The sequence below is a fragment of the Dipodomys merriami genome, unplaced genomic scaffold (assembly GCF_024711535.1).
Source record: "Dipodomys merriami isolate MVZ:Mamm:240054 unplaced genomic scaffold, mDipMer1.0.p SCAF_70, whole genome shotgun sequence".
NCBI classification, from domain to species: domain Eukaryota; kingdom Metazoa; phylum Chordata; class Mammalia; order Rodentia; family Heteromyidae; genus Dipodomys; species Dipodomys merriami.
Window position 1 is genome coordinate 6,181,262 of NW_027206291.1, and position 26,608 is coordinate 6,207,869.

The 26,608-nt window shown below is 40.6% G+C and overlaps 1 protein-coding gene across 2 annotated transcripts in view; it reads right to left on the reverse strand.

Annotated features, from left to right (window-relative positions):
• Positions 1–544: 544 nt before the first annotated feature.
• The window catches only part of LOC138817544 (cell division cycle protein 16 homolog), a 35,405-nt gene continuing 9,341 nt past the window's right edge, over positions 545–26,608 (reverse strand). The window contains exons 8-18 of one of the 2 annotated variants that reach the window (XM_070008000.1): positions 26,345–26,478; positions 25,079–25,158; positions 23,013–23,062; positions 21,915–21,988; positions 20,657–20,782; positions 19,826–19,978; positions 18,120–18,183; positions 13,706–13,767; positions 12,491–12,626; positions 10,288–10,378; positions 545–3,870 (exon numbers count right to left, since the gene is read on the reverse strand). In XM_070008000.1, the coding sequence (XP_069864101.1) occupies positions 3,611–3,870; positions 10,288–10,378; positions 12,491–12,626; positions 13,706–13,767; positions 18,120–18,183; positions 19,826–19,978; positions 20,657–20,782; positions 21,915–21,988; positions 23,013–23,062; positions 25,079–25,158; positions 26,345–26,478 (1,230 nt within the window). In that variant the 3' untranslated portion in view covers positions 545–3,610. The remainder of the gene's footprint in view (positions 3,871–10,287; positions 10,379–12,490; positions 12,627–13,705; positions 13,768–18,119; positions 18,184–19,825; positions 19,979–20,656; positions 20,783–21,914; positions 21,989–23,012; positions 23,063–25,078; positions 25,159–26,344; positions 26,479–26,608) is intronic. The other variant, XM_070008001.1, reaches the window with a different exon arrangement.

The following is a 26,608-nucleotide window of genomic DNA, read 5'->3' on the forward strand; positions in this document are numbered from 1 at the left end:
CCAGGCCCAGAGTTCAGGTCCCAGGACCGGCCAAAAAAAAAAAAAAAAAATCTGCTTATAGCTCAATAATGCCTCAGATTGATTCCAAGTGGCATTTTCTAACTTAAAAATTAAACACCCTTCCTTTCCCCCCCAAAACCACCTGCTTTTGTAATTTTGTTGGACAGATGTGGTTCTACAGCTCTAGTGATGGTGCAGCTGTGGTGAGCACGATACCTGCCCAACTGGTACCGACCATGCATGTTATGGTCTGACTATGAAATGTAGGTCTACCCAATGGCCTTTATTGGGGTAGATAGGTAATTTAGGAGATGAGAAGTAGGTCACTAGAAATATACCTTTGAAGGTTGTGCCTGGTCCCAAGACCCTTATTCTCTGCATCCTGGCATTGCATCATATGCTCCACCAAGCCCTCCTTGCCAATAATGGACTGAAACCATTAAAACAGCCAAAAGAAGTAATTTCTCAGCCAGGCACTAGTGGCTCACATCTGTAATCCTCGCTGCTCAGGAGGCTAGAGCTGAGGTCACAGTTTAAAGCCAGACCAGGCAGAAAATGCCCTGTGAAACTCTTATCTCCATTTAAACCACTCTAAAACCAGAAGTGGAGCTGTGACTCAAAGTGGCAGAGTACCAGCCTTGAGCAAAAGAGCTCAGGGACAGTATCCAGGCTCTGAGTTCAAGCCCCATGACTGACCAAAACAAAATTTCTCCCTCAAGTTTTCTCTGGTAATTTGTCACAGCAACAAGAAAGCAAACTGAAACCATGTCCTGCCCTACTGGTTCCAGGACTTAATTGTAACCCCCCAAGCAATGGCGGTTTTTCCAGCAATGGCTGTGAGGATATTGAGTCACACACACACACATTTTTTTTTTAAGATACAGACATTTAAGGTAAGCTGGCAGGTCATAGGCTGGTCAGAGATAATATAACAGCAATTCAGTAAATACATAAAGAATATGGATTTTGCAAAAACAATCTGGAAATTAATTGGGTGACTGTAGCTCTTCACAAATAACAAAAGCAGAAATCCCTAAGGAGGGGATTTGGTATCCAGTTATTACAATAAAATATTCAAAATGACTATCTCAAAACTACAAAGCTTACAAACTGAGAAATATGGCACGCACACACACACACACACACACACACACACACACACACACACACACACACACACAAAATTGATACAAAATATTACTGAGGAAAGCCAGAAATTGTCATTACAAGTTTAGGTATACTTATAAGGATATGAAGCCCCGAGTCTGTGGCTCTTGCCTGTAATCCTAGCTACTAAGGAGGCAGAGATCTGAAGATTGTGGTTCAAAGCCATCCCAGGCTAGAAAAGTCAGTGAGACTCTTATTTCCAATTAACCACCCCAAAAAGCCAAAAGTAGAGCGGTGGCTCAAATGTAAGAGTGATACCCTTGAGCACAAAAGCTCAGAAACAGTGACCAGTCCCTAAGTTCAAGCCCAGAACTGGCATATACACATGGAAACTATGGAAACCATAGACAATTCAGGGCACCAGAAGAGTGGGATATAAATAGAGATTGCTTTTCATTTTCAGTTCCTATGTTCTCTTCATCCATCACAAGTTCTGGAACTAAAAAGCATAAAAACCACAGGAGGAGTTCAGCAGCAGAATGAGAAGACAAAACAGAACCCACAAACTTGAAGACAACTGAAGTTACTCAGTGTGAGAAGCAGAAATGAGGAAAAATAACACAGATCCATGTGACACCCTTAAACTTACCAACATATACAATGCACTGATCTCAAGAGAAAGATAAGGCAGAAAAAAATATGTAAAGAAATAATGGCTGAAAACTACCCAAATTTAATAAAGACATTCAAGAATCCCATCTGCAAGCAGGGTAAACAAGACGAAGAGTTCCACACTGATTTCCAGGTGTGATAGCTTACACCTGTGGTAAGGAGGCAGCTATCAAGAAGTCTGAAGGCAGCTAAAAAAAAAAAGTGGGATACCATCTCAGCTAGATGTGGTAGTTTGTGCCTGTGTTCCCAAGTATGCGGAAGCCCTAGGTCTAGGTCTAAAGCTGGTCCCAAGCAAATATGTGAGAACTTATCTGAAAAATTAAGACAAAAAAATTGATCAGGGGCATAGGATCAAGAGGTAGAGGTGCTTGCCTACTAAGTATGAGGCTCTGAGTTCAAACCTCAGTACTGCAAAAAAAAAGGTCCACACTGAATAATCTTACTTAAATTTTCAAAAGACAAATCAGGAACCTTAAAATAAGAGAAGCAACAGCTCACGTGTGAAAGGATCCTCAGTAATTTGGCGCTGACTTTTCAGATGCCATGGAGGCCAGGCCAGAGCTGGCTGTCATTTAAGCGGCTGATAAAAAGAAAAAAAAATCAGGTGAGAATTCTATATTCAGTTAAATTAACCATGAATGAAAACAAAATTAGCCATTCTCAGATAAAGAGAAGAGGGTGTCCTATTCTGCAAGAATAAGAAATACAACTGGGGTGGTGGTAAGAGGTCAGCTCATTTGCAGTGCCTGCCCCATGTGGGAGGTCCTGGGCTCCATTTCCAGCACTGAAAAGGGGAGGGAAAGAAATAATGCGAAAGCAACTCCTTCACATAAAACACAAGGTTACTAGGCAGAAATTCAGAGTCTTATGAGGACAATGGTAAAGGTAACTGCAGGTAAATTTGAAAACAAGTATGCTTTTGGTTTGTACTCTTTTTTGGGGGAGGGGGAGTGAGGGTGGATGGTGAACCCTGCAGCTCAAACTCTAGGCTTGGATGCTGTCCCTTAGCTCATTTTTGCTCAAGGCCAGCATTCTACCCCTTGATCCACAGTGCCACTTCCAGCTTTTTCTGTGAATTGGAGATAGGCTGGCTTCAAACCTCGATCCTCAGATCTCTCTGCCTCCTGGGTAGGTAGGATTACAGGCATAAACCACTGGTGCCCGGCTGTACTATTTTCCTGTAAGACTTAAAAGGCAAGTGATAAGACAGCAATTACAATTGTTAAGGGCAAACAATGTACACACAGGAAGTCCTCTTTGATCATGACATGTTAAAGGTAGAGGCAGGGATCTGAATAGCAGCAGAAAGTTTTTACAATACTGAAACTAAATGGACTTAGGTTAAGGTGTTATACCCTACAAGGTAACCATCAAGAAAAACCTAAAAATGTGCAAGGAAGCATAAGAAAAAGTACCAAAAAAAGTACAATAAAAAAATCAAGTGAGACAAAAAAAAAAGGATCTTGGGGAAAAATGGAGTTTTGTTAGCAACATACCAATGTCAATCTCTTAGCCAGAACAACTTATCACAATAACAAAAGATATTAATGGAGAAACAAGGCATGTTTTCTATAAATCCAAAATTATTCCAAAATAGATACAGGTTAGAAGAGAAAAAGACATAATGGACAGTTTACCTCTTTATTCAGCTACATATAACCAAAAATCAGAACACACCTGCTGTAGATCCTGTCTCTTAAGGCAAGGCCCCCGGTCCTAAATGTGGAGATATAGTTTGGATTCACATTAGAAAGCAGGAAATCCTTGGGATGTGGCAAGGACATGAGGAAAAATTGACACAGCACGTGAAAGCCCGGGACCAGTACCTGGGTCACGTGCTATGATCTGACATAGATGTCTCTAACATCATGTCACTTTCATTCATTTCAATTTCAAAGGTTTCTTCCAAGGAAGGTCTGGAATCTGGAGTTTTCCTGGAGTTTTCCAGTGGTGCAAGTCCTGTTTCTTCTGTAGTCTGTTTTTCTACTTCAAATTCTCTGAAATCCCACGGAGGTGAAATAATGTTTTTCAGTGTCTTCATTGTATGTACATCAAAGTCATAACACTTTAATTTGTCTTTAATGTCTGCTCCTAAAAAGAATTGAAGTAAGAAATTCCATCACTGAACTAACATTTCCATCATTATACCATTTAAATCAAACTACTTTTTTTTCTTTTTTGGTTAGTCATGGGGCTTGAACTCTGGGCCTAGGCACTGTCCCTAAGGTCCTTCAGCTCAAGTGAGTAGTCTACCACTTGAGCCACAGTGCCACTTCCAGTTTTCTAGTGGTTTATTGGAGCTAAGAGTCTCTCGGACTTTCCTGCCTTGGCTGGCTTTGAACTGCAATCCTTAGATCTCAGCCACCTGAGTAGCTAGGATTACAGGCGTGAGCCACTGGCGCCTGGCCTTAAGCTACTTTTAAGGCAGATAAAAGGACTCTCTACAAGAGAGAAGGAAAAGAATGCCAATTTCTTTCATTTGCCACTATTTTTGTCATTCTCCCAACCCCGTCATGGGGCTTAAACTCAGGGCCTGATGCTATCCCTGAGCATTTCTGCTCAAAGCTAGTACTCTACCACTTCAGCCACAACTCCACTTCTGGTTTTCTGGTGGTGAACGGGAGGTAAGTGTCTCACAGACTTTACTGCCTGGGCTGGCTCTGAACCACAATCCTCAGATCTCACTCTCCTGAATAGCTAGGATCACAGTGTGAGCCACCACCACCCAGCTATTTGCTACTATTTTAAAGGAAGCACATGCAGGTGTGGTTCTCAAGTGGCTTCACAGCTACCTGTTTACAAAGCCCCCTGAATACTGGATGAAGCATGTAGGCAACTTTTCCTCCCTGTCGCAGGCAAGAACCATCTGTGGAGCTGGATTCTAGTAGTTCATGCCTGTAATCCTCAGGAGGCTGAGACCTCTTACCAGCAAAATGCCAGACTGGAGATATGGCTCAAGTGGTAGAGTATGTGTGAGCCATCAGCAAGGAAGCCATTAGCAAGTACAAGACTCTCTATGTCTGTTTGGAATGGTACTGTTCTACTGCTCATGGAAGCCACAATACATTTCCCACATGCCAACCTTCTGGACAGGTCGGAACCAATACATTGCATCCAATGATTTCTGACATTACCTGAGAATTTCATGCAGTACACCTTAGTAGGTTTGAGGTACCTATCCTTTCAGGATGAGGTACTTTTGACAGATAATGACTACAAACCTCCTGAAGGCAAAACACGCAGTGAACAATAACCTGGCAATCTGGGACCACTTCCTCAAGGACAAAGAAAATCTATTTCACTCTAGGAGGCATTTCCAGCCCTGGCTTAGCTTCACATTTGAGCCCAACAGGTCTCCCAGAACAAATGAGGAACTTGTGATAGCTGATCTTGACAGATAATTTGGACTGGGAAGTGCCTGGCTGATTAGTAAAGCTCACCTCTGGAAGTGTTTGTGAGGGGATTTAGAGAGGATTAACTAGTTAAGAACCAACTTAAGTTAGTAACTCTGTAGGCTGGGAGCCTAGATGGAATAAAAGGGAGAAGAAAAAAAGCCAGGAGTTCAGACATCCACTCTATTTCCTGGCCAGCACATGTAACTGCTCTGGTCCACCATGGCTTCTCTACCATGAAGAACTGAAACCACAAGCAAAAAGAAATCCTGCAGTTGTTTCTGTCATGTATTCTGTCACCATGATAAGAAGTCTAACACAAAGGCTGAAGCTACTGAGTAATGGGATTGTTTCAGCCTGGGTTCTTCAGGGTACCAGAGCTTTTTTCAATTTTTTTTTTTTTTGGGGGGGGGGTCTGGTCGTGGGGCCTGAACTCAGGGCCTGGGCGCTGTCCCTCAGCTCTTCAGCTCAAGGCTAGCGCTCTACCACTTGCACCACAGCGCCACTTCTGGCTTTTTTCTTTTTGCTTATGTGGTGCTGAGGAATCAAACCCAGGGCCTCATGCACACAAGGCAAGTACTCTACCAATGAGCCACCTTCCCAGCCCCTTTTCAGATATTTTTAAGGAACCAAACTATAAGATGAACAGCAGGTCAGACATCCACTTAGGCACATGGAGAGGTAATTCTTACAAATCCCATATAATGACTGCATGGAAAAACAGACCACCATCCACTGCTACAGACACCCTGCCCCTTTTTGGCCCATATTCCAGCTTTCCCAATGCTGGGGTCAACACTCAACTTTTTATTACCATCCCTCGGTCTTGCTGGTTACTAGTCTCCCTATAATGGCATAATCAGTACATACTTTTTCTTGATCTATGAAGTTTCTCCACATCACCACAGGCATCTGCACAGTCGACCCTCGATATGTATTTATGAATATATGGTTCCAGGGAGACAATGTTGAGGAAATATCATGAATGTTCAGCATGCAGAATTCATACTTTTTTTTTTGGTCAGTCGTGGGGCCTGAACTCTGGGCTGGGCACTGTCCCTCAGCTCTTCAGCTCAAGGCTAGCTCTCACAGTGCCACCTCTGGCTTTTTTCTGCTTATGTGGTGCTGAGGAATTGAATCCAGGTACTTATGCATGCAAGGCAAGCACTCTACCACTGAGCCACCTTCTCAGCCCAGAGTTCACATTCCTTTTTTTTTTTTTTTTTTTGTAATGCTGAGTAGATGCCCAAGAGTATGGTCTGGCTGGATCATAGGGTAGTTTTTGGTTTTATCTCGGTCATGGGGCCTGAACTCTGGGCCTGGGCGCTGTCCCTCAGCTCCTCAGCTCAAGGCTAGCACTCTACCACTTGGGCTACAGCACCACTTCCAGTTTTCTGGTGGTTTATTGGAGATAAAGAGTTTCACATTTCTTGCAGGGGCTGGCTTTGAACCTCGATCCTCAGATCTCAGCCTCCTGAGTAGCTAAGATTACAGGTGCCTGGCTCAAAATCTTAAATTACTCAAATTTACCTATTTCATAGGTAAATAGACCCATACAATAGGTCTGAGCACCCAAAACTTGAAAACACAGAGTAGGGTACATTACGGTCATAGAAATTACTATTGTACACATTAATACTGCTCACCCGAAACTACATCCCTTTTCATGCTCCTTATTTTGAATACTGTAGATAATTAAGTTTTCCCAGAATACTGTTTAACTTCTGCAATATACACACCGACTTTCAGCCAATTTAAAAATTTCACTTTATCACTTAAGCACATGATGTACCCCTACTGTCCTTGGAAGGGTTACTCTAACCTTTACCTTGCTTTTAGGTACCATTTGCTTGAGGGGAGGCATATTTTCATAAAATGAAGGACAGAAAAACAGCCAAGTATGCAATGATTTAAACACAAATGGCAAAGCAGGACCAACAGAACTCCCCATCTGCAAAACTTTAAAATTTCTTTTGAATTTATTATTTTTTTACCATGCTTGTTCAAAACTGCATGTAAAACTTACTAGTTTTTTAGTCATGCAGAACTACAAACACATCATGACTTACTTCTGTTTTCCCACTGATGTTGGGTCATTGCCAATAGAGAGCAATCATTAATAAAACCCTGCATAAGATAAAGGCTGAGAGAAGCACTCTGTCTACTGGATTTACTCCTCAGAGCAGAGCTGTTATATCCAAAGAACTGTTGGGTGACTCATTACTCTAAAATACTCTCAATGCAGCTAATCCCCAGAATTCTCATTTTTTTTTTTTATTGTGAAAATACTGTACAGGGGAGTTACAATTACATGGAAAGATAACAGGTACATTTCTTATCAAGCATTTTAGGCTCCTCCTTTGTTTCCCCTTCCCATCCTTTCCCATTCTTCCCCTTCTCGCTCCCCCCCACACCCAAGAATTCTCATTCTTGAATGGCTAGTTTCCTCCCACAGTGACTTATTTTGGGGGGGGGGGTCCGGTCATGGGGCCTGAACTCTGGGCCTGGGCACTGTCCCTCAGCTCTTCAGCTCAAGGCTGGCGCTCTACCACTTGAGCCACAGCACCACTTCCAGCTTTTTTCTTTTTGCTTATGTGGTGCTGAGGAATTGAACCCATGCAAGGCAAGCGCTCTACCACTGAGCCACCTTCCCAGCCCCCCACAGTGACTTTTGATGAACAGAATGTATGACTTCCGATTTTCAGAAGGTCTTGTATTCAAGATCCCTTGAGTACATCATACTATGAAAGCCACAATGAAAGCCCTACAAAAGGAGGTCTAGGCACTCTAACTAAGTACCTTCATTCATGGGCAAGTCCATCAAACTGAGCTGAGGGTCTATTGACCACAGTCCCAGAAGATTCCAGAGAGCTGGGTGCTGGTGGCTCACGCCTGCAATCCTAGCTACTTAGGAGGCTGAAATCGGAGGATCGTGGTTCAATGCCAGCCTGTGCAGCAAAGTCCATAAGAGTCTTTTCTCCAATTAACCACCAGAAAATCAGAAGTGGAGCTGTAGTTCAAAGTGGCACAGTGCTAGCCTTGAGCAAAAGAGCTCAGGGACAGCACATAGGCCCTGAGAGCCCCATGGATAATCAAAACAAACAAATTCCAAAGAGACCAGCAGAGCACTCCCAATGACCCAAACACTACACATTGTTGTTTGAAGCCACATTTTTAGAGTTGCTTCTTACATAACAAATGTAATGGATAACTTTAGTAGCATGCTAAACAGTGTTTGAGAAATTGTACCCATTTATAGCCCCTTAAATCACACAGAATCTCCAGTTGTTCTACGTTAACCCAATGCTAAGTATTGTCACAAAGTATGAGTCAGGCATTCTGAGGGATGTGTGGCAATTTGTCACTAGGATGCCAACTCCATTCCCAAACAAGTAAATGCTGTTGCTAAGTGCCTTTATGCTCTATAACCAGATGCCCTCTTTGTAAAGCTCCTCTTCAAGCACACGCATGCTTGCATGTACATGTGCACACATGCACTATTCCTGCGCTTAGGACCTGGGTGTTGTCTCTGAGCTCTTTTACTCAATGCTAGCACCCTACCACTTGAACGACAGCTCCATTTCCAGCTGTTTTGGTGGTTAATTAGAGGTAAGTCTCAAGGATTTTCCTGCAAACCACAATCCTCAGATTTTAGCCTTCTGAGCTACAGAGCCAGTTGTTTTTTTGGTGCCAGTCTTGGGGTTTGAACTCAGGGCATGGGCACTATCCCTGAGCTTTTTCTCAAGGCAATTGCTCTATCACTGGAGCCACAGTCCCACTTTTGTTTTGGGGGGCAGTCAATTCAAAGTAAGAATCATGGACTTTCCTGCCTGGGTTGGCTTTGAACCATAATGAGAGGATTACAAGTGTAAGCCACTGGCACCTGGCCTGGCTGAGATACTTTGTTCCATCTTTTCTAAGCAACCTCTATGATTTGGTGTCCCAGACATGAATCCCCTGTGTCCTGAGCCACGTCTCCCTGTCAATGCCATGTCTCATAACAGAATTTTTAGTTAACAAAAGTTCTTAGTGATATTAAATTATCAATTGGTCCTTTTTCCCACTGAACGTATTTTACGTTCTTAAATCTTTGCCTACACTAGATCTCAAGATTTCATCTCAATGTGCCCTTTTGAATCTAAGAAACTCCACAAATACATCAAATCTATTCAAACCTACCCTATTACTTATCTTTACAAAAATAAGGGTTATATGCCACTGAAAGTAAATTCAAGGCACCTAATGTCAAGATTACTATTATTTTGTGTCACATATTACAAAATAGGAAGGCCAGAACCCTTCACTTACTAGAAAGTATCTATTTTTTGTTGGTTGTGGGGCTTGAACTCTGGGCCTGGGCGCTGTCCCTGAGCTCTTCAGCTCAAGGCAAGTGCTCTACCACTTGAGCCACAGTGCCACTTCCAGGTTTCAGGTGATTAATTTGAGATTAGAGTCTTATAGATGTTCCTACCTGGCCTGGCTTTGAACCGCAATCCTCAGATCTAAGTCTCCTGAGTAGCCAGGATGACCAATGTGAGCCACTGGCGCCTGGCTTAGAAAATATCTTCAAGATTGGTTTCTTTTACTATTTAAGTAGACTAACTCCTCTGTATCACAATAAGTCACACACACTCTGTTAACAGCGTTCTGTGTGCACCAAGTTCTTAACATGAAATGAGTCACTAGCTTCCATTAACACTTCCCCAACAAAGAATGCAACCTGATTCCAGGAAGGTTCTAGAAGCGTTGGCTCATCCCCTATGATCCTGAGTATACCAGAATATGAAGAAGGCAGGGTTGAAAGCCCTACAATGGGAGGACCTGCCATCCTAGCACGAGTGAGTCTATAACAGATCATCAACCCAAATGAGCATCTGCCAATGACAGCTAGCTGAGAAAACCCAGAATCTCTTGACATCACTGTAGTTAAAATGTTGGAATGACCTGCCCATGTAATTGTAACCCCTCTGTACAGTATGTTCACAAATAAAATAAAATTAAAAAAAATGTTGGAATGATAAATCTAGAATCTTGGATTAAAAATAAGAATCTCAAACAGATATACAGTAATTGAAAATGAAGAATACAATGCCAGTAAGAGTGATTATTATCTTACCAATATAAGCTTCAGAATCACCAATGTACATTTCAATGCAATGACCAAGCATTGTAACAGAAAAGGTGTCATCTCGCCTAAGACCAAGGGCCTGCCAAGAGAGATTGAGCATGATTATCAAAAATGTAGTACATTCTCTCCTCTTTAAGTATTTCAGGGGATCCAGGGTGGGATGATGGCAGTATTGATGGGGATACAGCTGTAAGACTGAGATTGATGAGAGGGGGTGATGGTCAAAGAGGTTCATCATGCTATTCCATTGGCATACTTGAATTCTATTCAAGAGCTTAAAATGCTGTATTTCCACCAAGTGTATACTCTGACACTTAGTAAATTATATGATACTCAAAATATACATATTTAAAAGATATAAGACAAGAAAACTTGCATTGTCATAGCTCAAGATAATCACAGGGACACCTTTAAGACTCTATGTACAGAGGGAAAAAGAGTGAGCAAATACAGTCATTATATTCAATGTACATTATGTAAAAACAGAAGTATGTAACGAGGTTAGGATGGGATGAAGATGGGGAGAACAATGGAAGCACTGTACTCATCATGTGACCTGTGGAATTGAAACCTTGTTTGTACAACCACTTAGTTTTTTAAAAGATTCCATGTAGCCTGAAAATCTCTAATTAGTCCTTGAAAATGATTTATGAGCATATCACTGATGATTTACTTTGGAACTATTATAGTACCACATTTTTTATCTTCCCAAATACATGAGTTAATTGATTCTCTGGCCCATATTTCCCCCCAAATTCTTGTATTTCTGAACCTGGAATACCTTATAACTAATCGCTTTTTATTGCTGCTGTCACCAGCCACAGCTGTGAAACAGGGTCTTCCTCCTGCATGGTTGGCCTGGTGGTCAGATGACACAAGTAGATATGTGAATTATGGTAATTGTCCAAAACCCTCCCTTAATAGGCTGAGAGGGGTTTCAGAGAAATGTGCAAAGCAGGAATCTACTGTTGAGAAGAGACTCAAACTCAATAATGGACATGTGACACTAAGACACTCTCTTGGGAAGACAGGGACACTGACTGTGGCTTGAAAACTGAAACCATTTATTCACTTATATTTTCTTCTGATATCTTACAGTGATCCCCAGTTTAAAAAAAAAATCTATGTCTATATAAGAGTATTTTCTCTAAGTGCAAAAAAATTAAATGACAGAAAAGTAATTATGTTGGATTTATTTCATTTTTTGTCAGTCATGGGGCTTGAACTCCTGGCCTGGGTGCTGTCCCTCAGCTCTTTAGCTCAAGGCCAGCGCTCTACCACTTGAGCCACAGCACCACTTCCGGTTTTCTGGTGGTTTACTGGAGGTAAGAATCTATTTATAGACTTTCCCGCCGGGACTGGGTTTGAACCATGATCCTCAGGATCTCAGCCTCCTGAGTAGCTAGAATTACAGGAGTGAGCCACCAGCACCCAGCTAATTATGTTGGATTTTAACTGGTGGTATCTTTTTCATTATGGTCCCGGTACTGGTACTGATTCGTGGTGTCTTGGCTTTGATGAAATATGTTTCAGGACTAAGGAAAGATTCTTTCTTCGTAATGAATGAACAGATTACTCTATAAAAGTGATTTAGTAAGTTAATTCTAAGAGTCTTGAGTACAGTTCCCAAAGGCCATCACTGGGAATGGTGGGTGTTTGTTTTTTCTGTCCGTCCTGTCCTGGGGCTTTTACTCCAGGCCTGGGCGCTGTCCCTGTCCTCGTTTTGCTGGAGGCCAGTGTTCTACTACTTGAGCTACAGCACTACTTCTGGTTTTCTGGTGGTTAACTGGAGATAAGAGTCTCATAAACTTCCTGCGTGGACTGGCTTTGAACTGTAATTCTCAGATCTCAGCCTCCAGAGTAGTTAGGATTACAGGCATGAGCTACCAGCGCCCAGCTGGGAATGCATTTTTCTGTGCTCCCTGCCTGGACAAGATACCCAATAGAGTTGAATGACAAGTACCACTGGGTACTTGCTCACCTCACTGCATACTGACCAGTTTCATCACATTTCTTTCTAAATTGACAAATACTACATAACATGCATATACTTTTCTCTGCAAATAAAAGAATGATGTTGTCTGAAGAAGTTTAATGCTATAAAGAAAGAAAATCTTGCTTAGAAAATATCTTTTCAAAAGAAGGGCGAATATTAACCACATTCAAAACTGAGTATAAATAGAAAACATACTGTGTGGAAATAGTCCACAGCATTTTCAAAGTTGCCCATTAGGCTATGGATATATCCTATGGCAGAATAGGTGGATGCATTTTGAGGAATTAATACCAATGCTTGCCGGTGGTAATCCAATGCCTCTGCATATTTTCTGTTGAGAGAAGACAGGGTGGGGAAGGGAAATGAAGGGTAGAGACAAGGGTAAGGAGAGGGGGAGAGAAAATCATTATTGGACACAGTAAAAGTACTAAATTTCTAGGTTTAGGGTGCATATCATCTATATGAACATGGAGGAAACTTTCTGTTAGAGTAGCAATCTAGACTGGTAACTATTTCCATACTTACTTTATGGATGTACAACACTAAGAAATGTATTTTTCTCATATGTACCTTCAGCCAGCTGTGGGCACTCTCACTCAGATCTGCTATATTCTTTTGTTTGAGAAGACCCAACCAGAAGCTTGTTCCCAGCTCCCTGCCTGAGCTTCATCACTTACCACCTTCTCCTATGACATAATTCTAGTGAAAGCAGCCAAGGAGTTTTGTTTTAAGGTCCCAAAATAACTTAGACCAGCATTCCTTCTATGGGGGAAAAATTATATTCAAAGTCTAGCAATTACTATAGTTCATAACACATAGTAAAGATCAAAGAAATCCTACAACAAAAATTGTTTTCCTTTTGAAAACACAATTCAATGATTTTAAAACTATTCCCTTCTTGTACTATATACAAGGGCTTTCTCTGCCCCTAAACATGTTAAATCTTGATTAACCTAGTTTCCAAGACACACAGGACCATCTTCAGATGTTATATGCTTACTGTACAATGGAATCTCTGGGGGGAAAACAGCTAAATAGGAACATAGCTTTAATTAGATCCTACTATCCAAGATCTTCTGAATCACCTTTCAACACTGAATTTTTTAACTTAAAAAGGGAGCCACTGTTACAATTCTCAAAGTTTCTAAAAGTACTCAGAGATAAACAATAAAACAATGAATTTGATGCTGCTTCTCTCTAAGCAATCAAGTACAAGAAGGCTGAAGAATGTAATGAAATAAAAATACAAAAAGACCACTCATGTAAACTATGTTGGAGACACGCTCAAGTGGTTAAGAATACTTGCTTAACAAGTACAAAGCCCTGAGCTCAAACCCTGGTATTTTTTTTTTTTCTGTTCAAGTTAACTTTTAGTCAAAGTTATTTCTGAAAATGCTCCATTGCACTTACTTAAGTTTTCTGCAGACATGTCCCAAATTGTTCAACAAAGGTTCCCATTTGTCAACTGTTACCTAAAACATAGCAACATCAAACCCATGAGTTACACACATAATTGTTCACTTTGTTTGCCTGAGTCTTTTCATGTCCTGAAAACAGCAAGCTGGGCTCTCTGCTGGTAATGTGCTTCTGCACAGCAAAAGCAGGGAATCTGCTGGCTTACCCTCATTTCCTCCCCACTAGATGACACCTGCTAAGTATTCTATGTACTTATTTAGCACAATGTGTCAAGAGTCCATGCAATGCTAAAGGAGTAATTGTGTGCCTGCAGCCCAGAACCCTTTCTGAAACAGTGCATCTTCCTTATCAGCCAGCCTACTAAAAATATTTCTACTTAGAAATGTTATAGCACTTTAATTCAATTTAGCTCTTTTTAGTCATTCAACTCCCTAAACTCATCATTGGAGTGCCCTACCAGCCAGTCAACAGGAACAAGTCATCCTAACCCCACTAAAACTCTAGGGTTTGCTCATTCTACCTCTTAGACATAAGTCTAACAGTGTAACCCTCCACTTCCAATTAACAAAAGTATGTTCTGGACCTCCACCTTAGAAGCCATATGACTACATACAATCCCTCTCTTCCCTCTCCCAGGATAAGTTCAAATTCCCTAATATGGTTTTCAGAGTCCTTAATGACCCACACTTAACTTTCCCTCCTCATTTTTTGCCATTTTTTCATGAAGTTAAAACCGAAAGCATATTAAATCAGTTTCCACCTTTGCACAAGTGATTTTCTACATCTTCAATATTTAGTTCTTCCTTGCTTTTGCCTTGGTGATATGTAATCACTCAGGAAAGAAGTGTTCAGTGTACCCCAAACCCTTCTTGACGACCCTCATGTCTGAGGAAACTAACCTAAATGGTACCTGCATTTTCTTAATCATATAACATTACTGTAGCCAACATTAACTTGTATTCCCCAATAGAGCAGAGAGCAGAAAATATCGAACTAGTTCCTGCTACATCCAATGCCTAGCTTAGACCCTAGAATGGCTGGTACTCAGTAAGCATGTGTCACCTAAAAAAAGGGTTTCTATTGCTGTGAACAAATGTCTTACATGAACACTTCTTAACCCACTTAACATTTGGTATGGTTTATAACTAAAGTCAAACAGTATTTTCTCACCCCCCCCCCTTTTGTTTTTTTTGCCAGTCCTGGGGCTTAAATTCTGGGCCTCAGTGCTGTCCCAAGCTTCTTTTTTTTTTTTTTTGTGGGTCCAGTCATGGGGCCTGAACTCTGGGCCTGAGCGCTGTCCCTCAGCTCTTCAGCTCAAGGCTAGCGCTCTACCACTTGAGACACAGCGCCACTTCCAGCTTTTTTTCTTTTTGCTTATGTGGTGCTGAGGAATCGAACCCAGGGCCTCATGCATGCAAGGCAAGCGCTCTACCACTGAGCCACCTTCCCAGCCCTGTCCCAAGCTTCTTTTGCTCAAGGCTAGTGCTCTACAACTTGAGCCACAGCACCACTTCTGGCTTTTTCTGAGTAATTTATTAGAGGTAAGAGGTAAGAGTCTCATAGACTTTCCTGTTTGGACTGGCTTCAGTCCATAATCCTCAGATCTTAGCCTGAGTGGCTAGGATTACAGGTGTGAGCCACCAGCACCTGGTGGTCCTTTATGTAACTTTTTTTTTTTTTTTTTTTGGCCAGTCCTGGGGCTTGAACTCAGGGCCTGGGCAGTCTCTAAGCTTCTTTTGCTCAAGACTAGCACATTACCAGGTGAGCCACAGCACCATTTCTGGCTTTTTCTGTGTATATGGTACTGAGGAATTGAACCCAGGGCTTCATGCATGCTAGACAAGCACTCTACCAGTAAGTCACATTACCAGTCCTCCTTTATGTAACTTTTTTTGTTTTTGTTTTGCCAGTCTTGGGTCTTGTGAACTCAGGGACTGGGTGTTGTCCCTGAGTTGCTTTTGCTCAAGGCTAGCATGCTACCACTTGAACCATAGCACCACTTCCAGCTTTTTCTATGTATGTGGTATTGAGGAATCGGACCCAGGACTTCATGCATGCTAGGCAAGCACTCTACCACTGAGCCATATTCCCAGCCCTCCTTTATATAACTTTTAATGGGCACTCTGATACGTTAATTGTGCTTTTACACAGAAAGCATGATGTTTAAGACTGTGAAGTATCTCTGAAATAAAAATAGTTGCAACTTTATGTGTTGCTCTGGAACACACTTTTCAAACCTTTTTGTGAATGAAAATCATATGGGGATATTGCTAAATTGCAATTTTGAGTCAGTAAACATGAAATTCTGTACTTGTGGCTGCCAGGTTCCAGGCAGGCCAGTCTGAATAGCAAGATGTTCAATTCTTTGAAAATTTCACTGTGTTGAATGACAACCCTATTTAAACACAGTAGGATTTCCAGAACCACCCAAAACTCAGCTGAAGAAAAGCCTGCTTATATGTAGACACAAATATACATACATGCTATACACAGATAACAAACAGAAATACAATATAAATTTGTAAATTCAGATGGCAATATAAGACCAAAATAAGCAAAACTGAGTATATGGGGATAGACAGACTGCTACTGTAGTCCTGTGGGCTGTGTATATCACAGGAGACAGGAGCAAATATAAAGGAGAGAGGCCCCTTGATCATACATATAAGCACAAACAGAATAAAACTGAGATGGAAGACTCAGAACAAAGTAAAATAGGTATGATTAAAACAACTAGAAATCAGTAGGTGTCTTAACATCTAGAACTGTTACTACTTTTATTTATTTTTGTTGGTTCAATTCAGAGCCTAGCTGCTGTCCCTGATTTCCTTTTCATCAAGACTAGCACTTTAACACTTGATCCAAAGCGCCATTTCTAGCTTTTTCTGTGTCTAATTGGAGAGAAGAGTCTCATGGACTTTCCTGCCTGAGCTGGCTTTGAACCACAATCCTCAGATCTCAGACTCCCGAGTAGCTAGGATTACAGGTGGGAGCCACCAGCCCCTGGCTATTGTTACTACTTTTAATTATCACAGTATCATTGCTAGTTGGGAGCATTCGTTCACTAATACCAATTTATGATATATCTTTCACACACTAGAACTTAGTCAAATATTTCAAATATTCAAAGTTCTAAATAAAAAGAAACATTACAAGATCTGAATTTCAATGGCACCTAATCCTATAGAAATGGATCTGCTGCTAACCTATGTTCCTACAGTTAAAGGCCAGCCTCTCTCACACTCTAGAGGAGCACTGTCTGCTAGATGTTACAATGCTTCACAGTTGTTCTTTTTTCTTTTTTGGCCAGTCTTGGGGCTTGAACTCAGGGCCTGAGCTTCTTTTGCTCAAGCCTAGGACTCTACCACTTGAGCCACAGCACCACTTCTGGCCTTTTCTGTTTATGTGGTGCTGAGGAATCGAACCCAGGGCTTCATGCATGCTAGGCAAGCACTCTACCACTATGTCACATTCCCAGCCCTCACAGTGTCTTTAACCATCAAAAATCCCATTTCAGCCAGTGCCAGTGGCTTACACCTGTAATCCTAGCTACTCAGAAGGTTAAGATCTGAGAACCACAGTTGAAAGCTAGCCTGGACAGGAAAGTCCATGAGACTCTTATCTCCAATAAACCACCAGAAAACTGGAAGTGGCACTGTGGCTCAAGTGGTTGAGCGCTACCCTCAAGCTGAAGAGCTAAGGGACAGAGCCCAGGCCCAGAGTTCAAGCCCCACAACTGAAAAAGAAAAAACTCTGTTTCAGAACTGGGTGCTGGTGGCTCATACCTGTAATCCCAGATATTCAGGAAACTGAGATCTGAGGACTGCAGGTATTCCAAGCCAGCACAGAGCAGGGAATTAACTCCAAAAAGCCTGAAGTGAAGTTGTGCCTCAAGTGTTAGGTAGACTGCTAGCCTTGAGCATTAAAAAACAAACAAAACAAAAAGAAGCAGCAGCTCAGTGGCTGGGAATTTGGCTTAGTAGTAAAGTGCTAGCCTAGGATATATGAAGTCATGGGTTCAATTTCTCAGAACCACATAAGTAGAAAAAGTCAGAAGTGCGCTGTAGATCAAGTGGTAGAATGCTAGCCTTGAGCAAAGAAGCTCAGGGATAGTGCACAGGCTCTCAATTCAAGCCCCAGCACTAGCAAAAGAAAAAAGCTCAAAGAGAGAGAGAGTGCGCCAGGTCTTAAATTCAAGCCCCCAAACCAGCACATACACAAACATTCAACTTCTTCCCTTGAAACACTCAACTGACAACCCTAACATTACCAAGTTATTTGTTATAACATGTTGGGCTACTCTCTCTTCTAGGAAGAGGACTGATGTCTGTATTTTCTTCATTCCATAGTAAATTGTGCTCAGGACTGTGTATTTTGTGTGTGCATAGGCAGTTGTTAAAAAGAATACCTCATTCCCAATTGCTTTTATTTTTTCCAAGGCATCAAGAAACCATTTTTCTGCAGTTTTCCATCTAAAATAGAGAGGAAAAAGTTGGAGGTTAAAATTAGAAAGTATACTTATATTTGAGTACCCCTAAAATGAAATGGGGTAAACTGCTGGAAATGAACAATTCAAATTAAAATTTAAGTCAATGGTTAATCTTTCAGCATTATTATCATAAACTCAAGTTTGGGAGACACATTCAATTCTCATGATTTGTCATCTTTAGGCTCCTGAAAACCACTGGTAACAACATTTTATCAATAGATCAAAATGGCTAACCTTGCCCAACTCACACTGGCCTACAACCCAGAATTCATGGCTAATAGTACTATCATTCAGGCATGAATTCTCCTGTGAGGCACACCATGGCTTCTTTTGCTTCAACCACAGGCAGCACCAAGTTTGGGGATTATTTTAAACAGAAAATCACAAAAAAGGCAAAAAAATGTGAAAACCCTGGCATTAAACAGACCACAAAAGAGGATCACTTTTTTAGAGTATGAACTCAACATGGTCTTAAGCAAGACCAGCTGAGTACTGAGTTTTAGCATGTCAGTCTTTCCCCACATTGTGTGTTTCAGAAGACTGAAAGTGGTTCAATTAGTAGTTTAGGGTTGTATGTAAATTTTCATAAATTTTGGGAATGGATTGTATTAAATTAAAATGTGTATGCATTTTAAAAGCTTCAAATATTCTTTTAAATATATAGGTAATTCAACTTTTTTTTGGGGGGGGAGGGGAGGTCCAGTCATGGGGCCTGAACTCTGGGCTTGGGCACTATCCCTCAGCTCTTCAGCTCAAGACTAGCGCTCTACCACTTGAGCCACAGAGCCACTTCCGGCTTTTTTCTTGTTGCTTATGTGGTGCTGAGGAATCGAACCCAGGGCCTCGAGCATGCAAGTCAAGCGCTCTACCACTGAGCCACCTTCCCAGCCCGGTAATTCAACTTTTAAAAGAGAAACATCACCAACAACTCTGAAGCTCTACTGCTTTAAAATTTATATATAATCTTATGCAGATTATGACACAAATTCATTTATTCTACAAATAGCCAACGCTACAGAAAAGCCTCAACTAACCGGGAAACTAGAAATTGAGCCGTTCTAAACATTTTAGATTTGTTAATTAATAACAACAGAAAACATTTGTGTTTCAAAAATTATGGAAAGACTGTCTCAAATGTGTGAAACCAAACTCTGACACACATGACTAAGAATCCTGTAGAGATCCTTCAGGCTATACTGTGGACACCAGAATTTATGGCAGTTCAGATCAAAGGAGAATCAAAATATGGATGTGGTATTACACAGAAACCCAAGCTTTTCTATAGAAAGTTTCTACTTTTTTTTTTTTTTTTTTGCCAGTCATGGTGCCTGAACTCTGGGCCTGGGCACTGTCCCTCAGCTCTTCAGTTCAAGGCTAGTGCTCTACCACTTGAGCCACAGCACCATTTCCAGCTTTTTCTGCTTATGTGGTGCTGAGGAATCAAACCCAGGGCCTCATGAATGCAAGGCAAGCACTCTACCACTGAGCCACCTTCCAGGCCCTCTACATTCTTTCCTTAACTGTCAACCACTGTCTCCTAAAAAAGTACATCTAGAAGCAAAAATACATTGATCACTTAGTCCAGCCAGTTGGAACTCCCAAGACTAAGGCCTTCCAATACTTACTCGCCATTCTGAAATGCAACTACCCCGACCTCATGTATGACAAAGGGGTCTTCTGGTGCGATGCTCAGAGCTTGGCCAAAGAATCTTTCAGCAAGTTTGGAGTTATTGGTCAAACCATATTCTAATCCAATATACAGCATTGGCAAATGACACCTAAAAACATTGGAAATTTTTATATATTAGACACCAAAACCTTTTTTTGTAGGTCACGGGCTTGAACTCAGGGACTAGGTGCTGTCCCTGAGCTCTTTTGCTCAAGGCTAGCACTCTACCACTTTGAGACACAGCTACTTCTCGTTTTCTGGTTGTTAACTGGAGACAAAAGTCAGACATTGCTACCCAGGCTGGCTTCGAACCATGATCTTCAGATCTCAGCCTCCTAAGTAGCTAGGATTACAAGCATGAGCCATAAGCACTTAAATCTTTTCCTTTTGCTGGTTCTGGGGCTTGAACTTAGGGCCTGGGCACTGTTCCTGAGCCTCTTTGTACTCAAGGACTGTGCTCTACCACTTGAGCCACAGTGCCACTTACAGCATTTTCCTGAGTAGTTTATTGGAGATAAAAGTCTCAGGGACTTTCCTGCCCAGGCTGGCTTCAAATAATGATCCTCAGGGGGTTGAAATCTGAGCCCTCTGAGTAGTTAGGATTATAGGCATGACCATTAGCACCTTGCCATTTCAATACTTATTTTACAATCACATGCTAGTAGCTAAGAAAACATGTTTCTGTTTAATGGCAAAATGGTATCAATGGCTATAACAGAAGTTTCATCTCATTCTGTTTGCAAAAGTCTCCATTCCAGAGTTTTACCGGTTTGTTCTGCTATCGTACCCTTTCATCAGCTGTGCTGCTGTGAAGTAAGCAGCCATTGCTTGGTCATGCTCGCTCTCAACAGCAAATGAATGTCCATAGGCTATCCAGGCAGGCCCATAGGTCTTCTCAAGTGTAGTAGCTTTGCTGAAATAAAACATTCATTCAAGTGATATATTTATTTTTTAAACAAAAACAAAAACACTTTACAAAAGAAGTTCACTATACATTAAATACAATCAAATGCCAAATATGTCAGGGCTGTGATGTATACACTTATTCACAACATTCCCCTAGGTCCATATGCTCCATAGGAAGAGTCAAAATGTAAACAAGAGTTGCTATTTCTGTCTAAAAAAGCAGTCTTTGTCTTTCTTTTTTGCTTTTCCTTTTTTTTTTTTTTTTCTTTCATTTTTTGGTGCTGGTCCTGAGGCTTGAATTCTGGGCCCAGGCAAGTGATATATTTAAACTATTCATTTTAAATAAGTAGATTACCTCAAAGACATTAATAGATTAATGAATTACCAATATTGAACACTAATGTGACATTTACATTTATGCATCTGAATTAAAACAGTAACTAATTTTAACAAATTTTAGTGAAGAGGACTACTGGTAAAGCTCAGTGGTATCACACCAGCCTACCAAGCATGAGAAGGCCCTGAATTTAAACCCTCAAATGCTGAAAAATAATCAATGAGTAAATTTTAGGAAAAAGGATTGTAATTCCTAGGTAAAAAAAGGTCTTAACTCTTAGGCCAAACCCATCAGCATTTTACATAAAACTTACAAATACTATTAGCCCAGGAATCCAGAGTGACCTCAGAAGTAACAGTAATACCAGGAGTGGCCATCTGATGAAAGCTTATTCTAGGCTAGGAACCATGCTGGACAATTTAGGTTTATAATCTCATCTTAACTTGCAAGACAACCTAAAATCAACATCTCTGTACAGAAAATGAATCAGTCTGTCACAAACTCTGTTTAACATACCAAGTGACTTAAGTCTGGTGTAACTTAATAGCTATTAGTAAAAGTCCTCAAAGGTAAAGGTTAATAATAATAGCTCTGTAAATGGACCTTTCAAAAACAATATTCTACTTACTACTTGTTTTTGTTTATAGTCAGGTACATAGATAATGCACCTTTAACTGAATCTGTTAAAAGTATTTATTCTTTTACACTTTCCAACTATTTACTACTTACTGCATTTACTACTTACAAGCAAGAAATCTCTTCCATAGAGTTTCACCACAGAAGCAGAAAAGTAAATTCATACCTGAGATATCTTCTGGCATGTTCATTTTTATGACCAACCATGAGATAGTAACATCCCACTGCAAACCAAGACACCTAAAAAAATTGAGTATTTATCAGCACTAGAGATATTTAACCTTGAATGGAATCTCTAACAATCTAGGCTTAGACTACATGGACCAGGTGTTCCCAGGTATACATTTTAGTTCAGATTAGAGAATTTTCTCTGAAAAAGTCTACCTAGTAAGGTCCAAAATAAAAATAAATCTTTTTTGGCTCTTTCTCAAGGTGGTTTCCACAGAAGGTAAGATTCCTAAGTATACCTTGCCTGTGATCTCAGCTTGACCCTCTCTGTACCCAGTTTCTGATTCTCAGCTAGCTCTCTTAAACTAGTTTCTAGATGAGATAGGGTCAGACTGTTGTCTTGTCTGAGATGTAGACCCCATTTCATAGCTTCTGTCTTTGAAAACATAGTCCTCAATCTTCCTGTCCATTCTGAGTTGTCCATTCTTATCTAGACCCAATTTCATAGGGTCTTACACAGGCCACCCAAGAGCCTACTCAATAATTACATTCTTTAGGAGAGTTTGGCATGTGACGGTCATGGTAAGAATTTTATTCAGAATTTTGTATTTCTATACATTAAGTATTTTAAAATAAAAAGCATGAATAATATCTGTAATCATAAAAAGATTTTGTCTGTATTATTACTTTGGCACAATAAAAAACTATCATAATGTAATGAAAAAAAATGCTGTTCTCTATAATCTTAAGCACTAGGAAATTTTTGCCCCAATACTTTCAAATAAAATCTTTCTTTTTTTTTTTTTTTTGCCAGTTGTGGGGGCTGAACTCTGGGCCTGGGCGCTGTCCCTCAGCTCTTCAGCTCAAGGCTAGTGCCCTACCACTTGAGCCACAGCACCACTTCTGGCTTGTTTCTTTTTATGTGGTGCTGAGGAATCGAACCCAGGGCCTCATGCATGCAAGGCAAGCACTCTACCACTGAGCCACCTTCCCAGCCCCTCAAATAAAATCTTATTTGCTTGAACTTAAACATAAACTGTCTAAACACTAAGGCTTTTCTTAAAGTTCACCTAAGAAAAAAGATTTTATTACTTACAGGATTACTAGGATATAAATCCACCAGTTTGTGAGAAAGATAGAAAAGTTCTGTATTAGGGAAAAAAGAAAAAACATTCATATCAAATGCCATTTAAAGTCTGAGCTAGTTATAACTCTAATCAATCAAGCAAAATTTTTCTCACGGCAATAATCCAATACATTCTTTCCCTTCTAGGTACAAAACTCATTTACTTCATGAAATAAAGAAATCTTATCTGGCAGACACTTCTCCCTAGACTAATAGTGGCTCTAAGCATTTTGTGAGTAACTAGAAAACTGAATGAAAGGCATGTGGTAGGCCACATGGGAAGAAATGACCCCAACGGAGTACTTAAGGTGCAACAAATGTTCTTGCTAAGTACCAATTTCGTGTCTCTTATGCCACAGGCAAGGACTAAAGCATTTTAGTCACTCACTACCAAACTAGCCAAAGTACTTCCAGTTTATCAAGATTTATTTCTTCTTAAGCATATGTAAAGGGCTAGGAATGTAGCTTTTTAGTCACTCACTACCAAACTAGCCAAAGTACTTCCAGTTTATCAAGCGAGTGAGATTATTTCTTCTTAAGCAGTATGTAAAGGGCTAGGAATGTGGCTTAGTGGTAGAGTGCTTGCCTAGCATGCATGAGGCCCTGGGTTCAATTCCTCAGTACCACATAAAAAATAAAATAAAAAATAAAAAGGAAATATGTAAGCTCTAGCATTTCATGAGCACATGTCCTACATATAGACACTGGATTCAGTGGAGAGTCTACATTTCCACCAATCTTCTAAGAGTCCCAATGCTGGTGATTCAGACCAGGGAGAAGCAGGAATCTGGAGTTGGGGTACTTGGATTTTCTCCCCTCCATGACAGAACTTACTGTTCAGGTTTTTAAAGATTGAAGGATACAACTAAATGTTATGAAATGTTAAGATGTGGAGCAGTATTTCTTTAAAAAATCTGTTCCTAACTAGGCACCAGTGGCTCATGTATGTAATCCTGGCTTCTCAGAAGGCTGAAATATGAGGATCATGGTTCAAAGCCAATCCAGAAAGCTGAGAGTGGCTCACATCAGTAATCCTACTCAGAAGGCTGATATGTGAGGATCACAGTTCAAAGCCAGCTCAGGCAGGAAAGTCCAAGAGACTCTTATCTCCAATAAACCACTCAGAAAACAGGAAGGGGAACTGTGGCTCAAGTGGTAGAGCACTTGCCTTTAGTTGAAGAGCTGAGGGACAGGGCCCAAGCCCAGAGTTCAAGCCCCACAACTGACCAACAACAACAAAAAGCCAATCTAGGCAGGAAACTCAGTGAGACCCTTACTCCAATTAACTACCAAATAGCTGGAAATGCAGTTGTTGTTCCAAGTGGTAGTGTGCTAGCTTTGAACAAAAAAGCTCAGGGACAGTGCCCAGGCCTTGAGTTCAAGCCCGAAAGCTGGCACAAAACAACAATATCATCAAACTGTTGCCTCAAAAATCTCCAAATAGTGTGACATCTGTTATATCCACTTTCCTAAGGGATTTACAAATGGGTAGAGGGGTAGGTTAAAAACTGACAGTCACTAAAGTTCACATCCTTTTTCTATTTTCTTTTTTTTTATGTCATGGGGCTTGAACTTGGCCTCAGCTCTTCAACTCAAGGCTAGTGCTCTACCACTTGAACCATAGTGCCACTTCCAGTTTTCTGGTGTTTTACTGGAGATAAGAGTCTCATGGACTTCCTTGCCTGGTCTGGCTTTGAACAGTGATCCTCAGATCTCAGCTTCCTGAGTAGCTAGGATCATAGGTGTGCGCCACCGGCACCCCGCTAAAGCTCACACACTTTGATCTACAAATTACATTTAAGAAAAGGAAACAGGAAGCAGGGCTACAGAAATATGATCTGTCGGGAAATATAGGTTGCTGGTTCTTTGATGAAACTTTCCTTCCCTAGCTGTTACTTGCAATACAGAGCTCTATCATCTGTTAACTGCAATTTCAAGTCCTATCTAGGACTTATGGAACAAAGTTTCAGAATTACTATAACGAAGTTATGGAATTTTCTTTTTGTCTTATAAATTGTTTTATAAGAAATTCTTACCATTTGCCTTATTCAATTCCACAAGGGTCCCTATATGTACAGGCAAACAATTTGCATGGAAAGGATCTTTTTCCATTACACTGAAAATGAAAGCAACACATTACCACCTAAAAGCAACAGGAGATAACACACATGATAGCCAGCTATACACACAATATAACTACTTTCAGTTAAAAAACAACAAAATAAAGGATGAGGAAATTTGCTTATTTGGAAGGAATAAAAAGTAAGCACTAGGTTTTTTTTTGTAACAACTTTAAATACATAATACATAAAATACATAAAATAGCCTATTTAAAAGGATAAAATATTAAATAGGTCATTAAGTACTTGCCTGTTAAATTTTTGTGATTTCAAACATTTTTAATGACCAAGACTCTCTTCCACCTCCTATCCCCCCCACCCCCGCACCATACTTTGATGAAGTATCCAGAAGATACTAATGGGTATGCCAGGCCAAGCATCCAGAGTCCCCAGGACTATATTATTTTCCACATTATAAAATGATAAATTATGGGGCTGGGAAGGTGGCTCAGTGGTAGAGCGCTTGCCTTGCATGCATGAGGCGCTGGGTTCGATTCCTTAGCACCACATACGCAAAAAGAAAAAAGCCGGAAGTGGCGCTGTGGCTCAAGTGGTAGAGCACTAGCCTTGAGCTGAAGAGCTGAGGGACAGTGTCTAGGCCCAGAGTTTAGGCCCCACGACCGGACCTCAAAAAAAAAAAAAAGATAAATTTTGCCAGGTGCCAGTGACTTACATCTATAGTCCTGACTACTCGGGAGGCTGAGATCTGAGAAGTGTGGTCTGAAGCCAGGCTAGGTAAACAAATGCAAGATATTTGTAGCTTCAGTTGTTCAGAAAAAACTGGAAGTGACAGATGTGGTTCAAATGGTAAAGTACCAGCCATAAGCAAAAAAGCTGAACAAGAACACAAGGCCTTGAGTTCAAGGCCCAATATCGACGCATACACACAAACGGATCAATCAATAAAATAAATGCTGAATTTTATAAAATAGTGCCAAAACAGTATTTTCAAATTCTCAAAATTATCTCGACTGGGAAGAGGGATATATATCCCTCTCAAATCAGTAACCCCATATATGTGAGTACATGTGTCTGTAAACTGCCTAATATAGCTGACTAGTCTGATGATCTGTCAATGGTAAAAGTAACTTAAACTATCACCAGCTAAAGATTACTCAGAGAATATATCCATGAATCTCACAGGTTTGACCTGACTACACAAAAAACAATGATTATACTTACGCAGAAGTAAGTTTGTAGCACATCTTAAAATCACAATTATAATAGTGTCTCTCAGCTAAGGACACTACCATATCCAGATTTTCTTGCAAGCCATTTACAGACTCAGGGATGACAGTTTCACTAGGCTTATTATACTGAAACAGAAAAATTTAAACATAAACTCAATGGGCAAATCAAAAGGTAGATTCAATGTATACCAAGTCTCAGGAGCTCATAGGACATATGTAAGTCCCTGAAAACTTGCTTTACTTCCAATTCCATCAG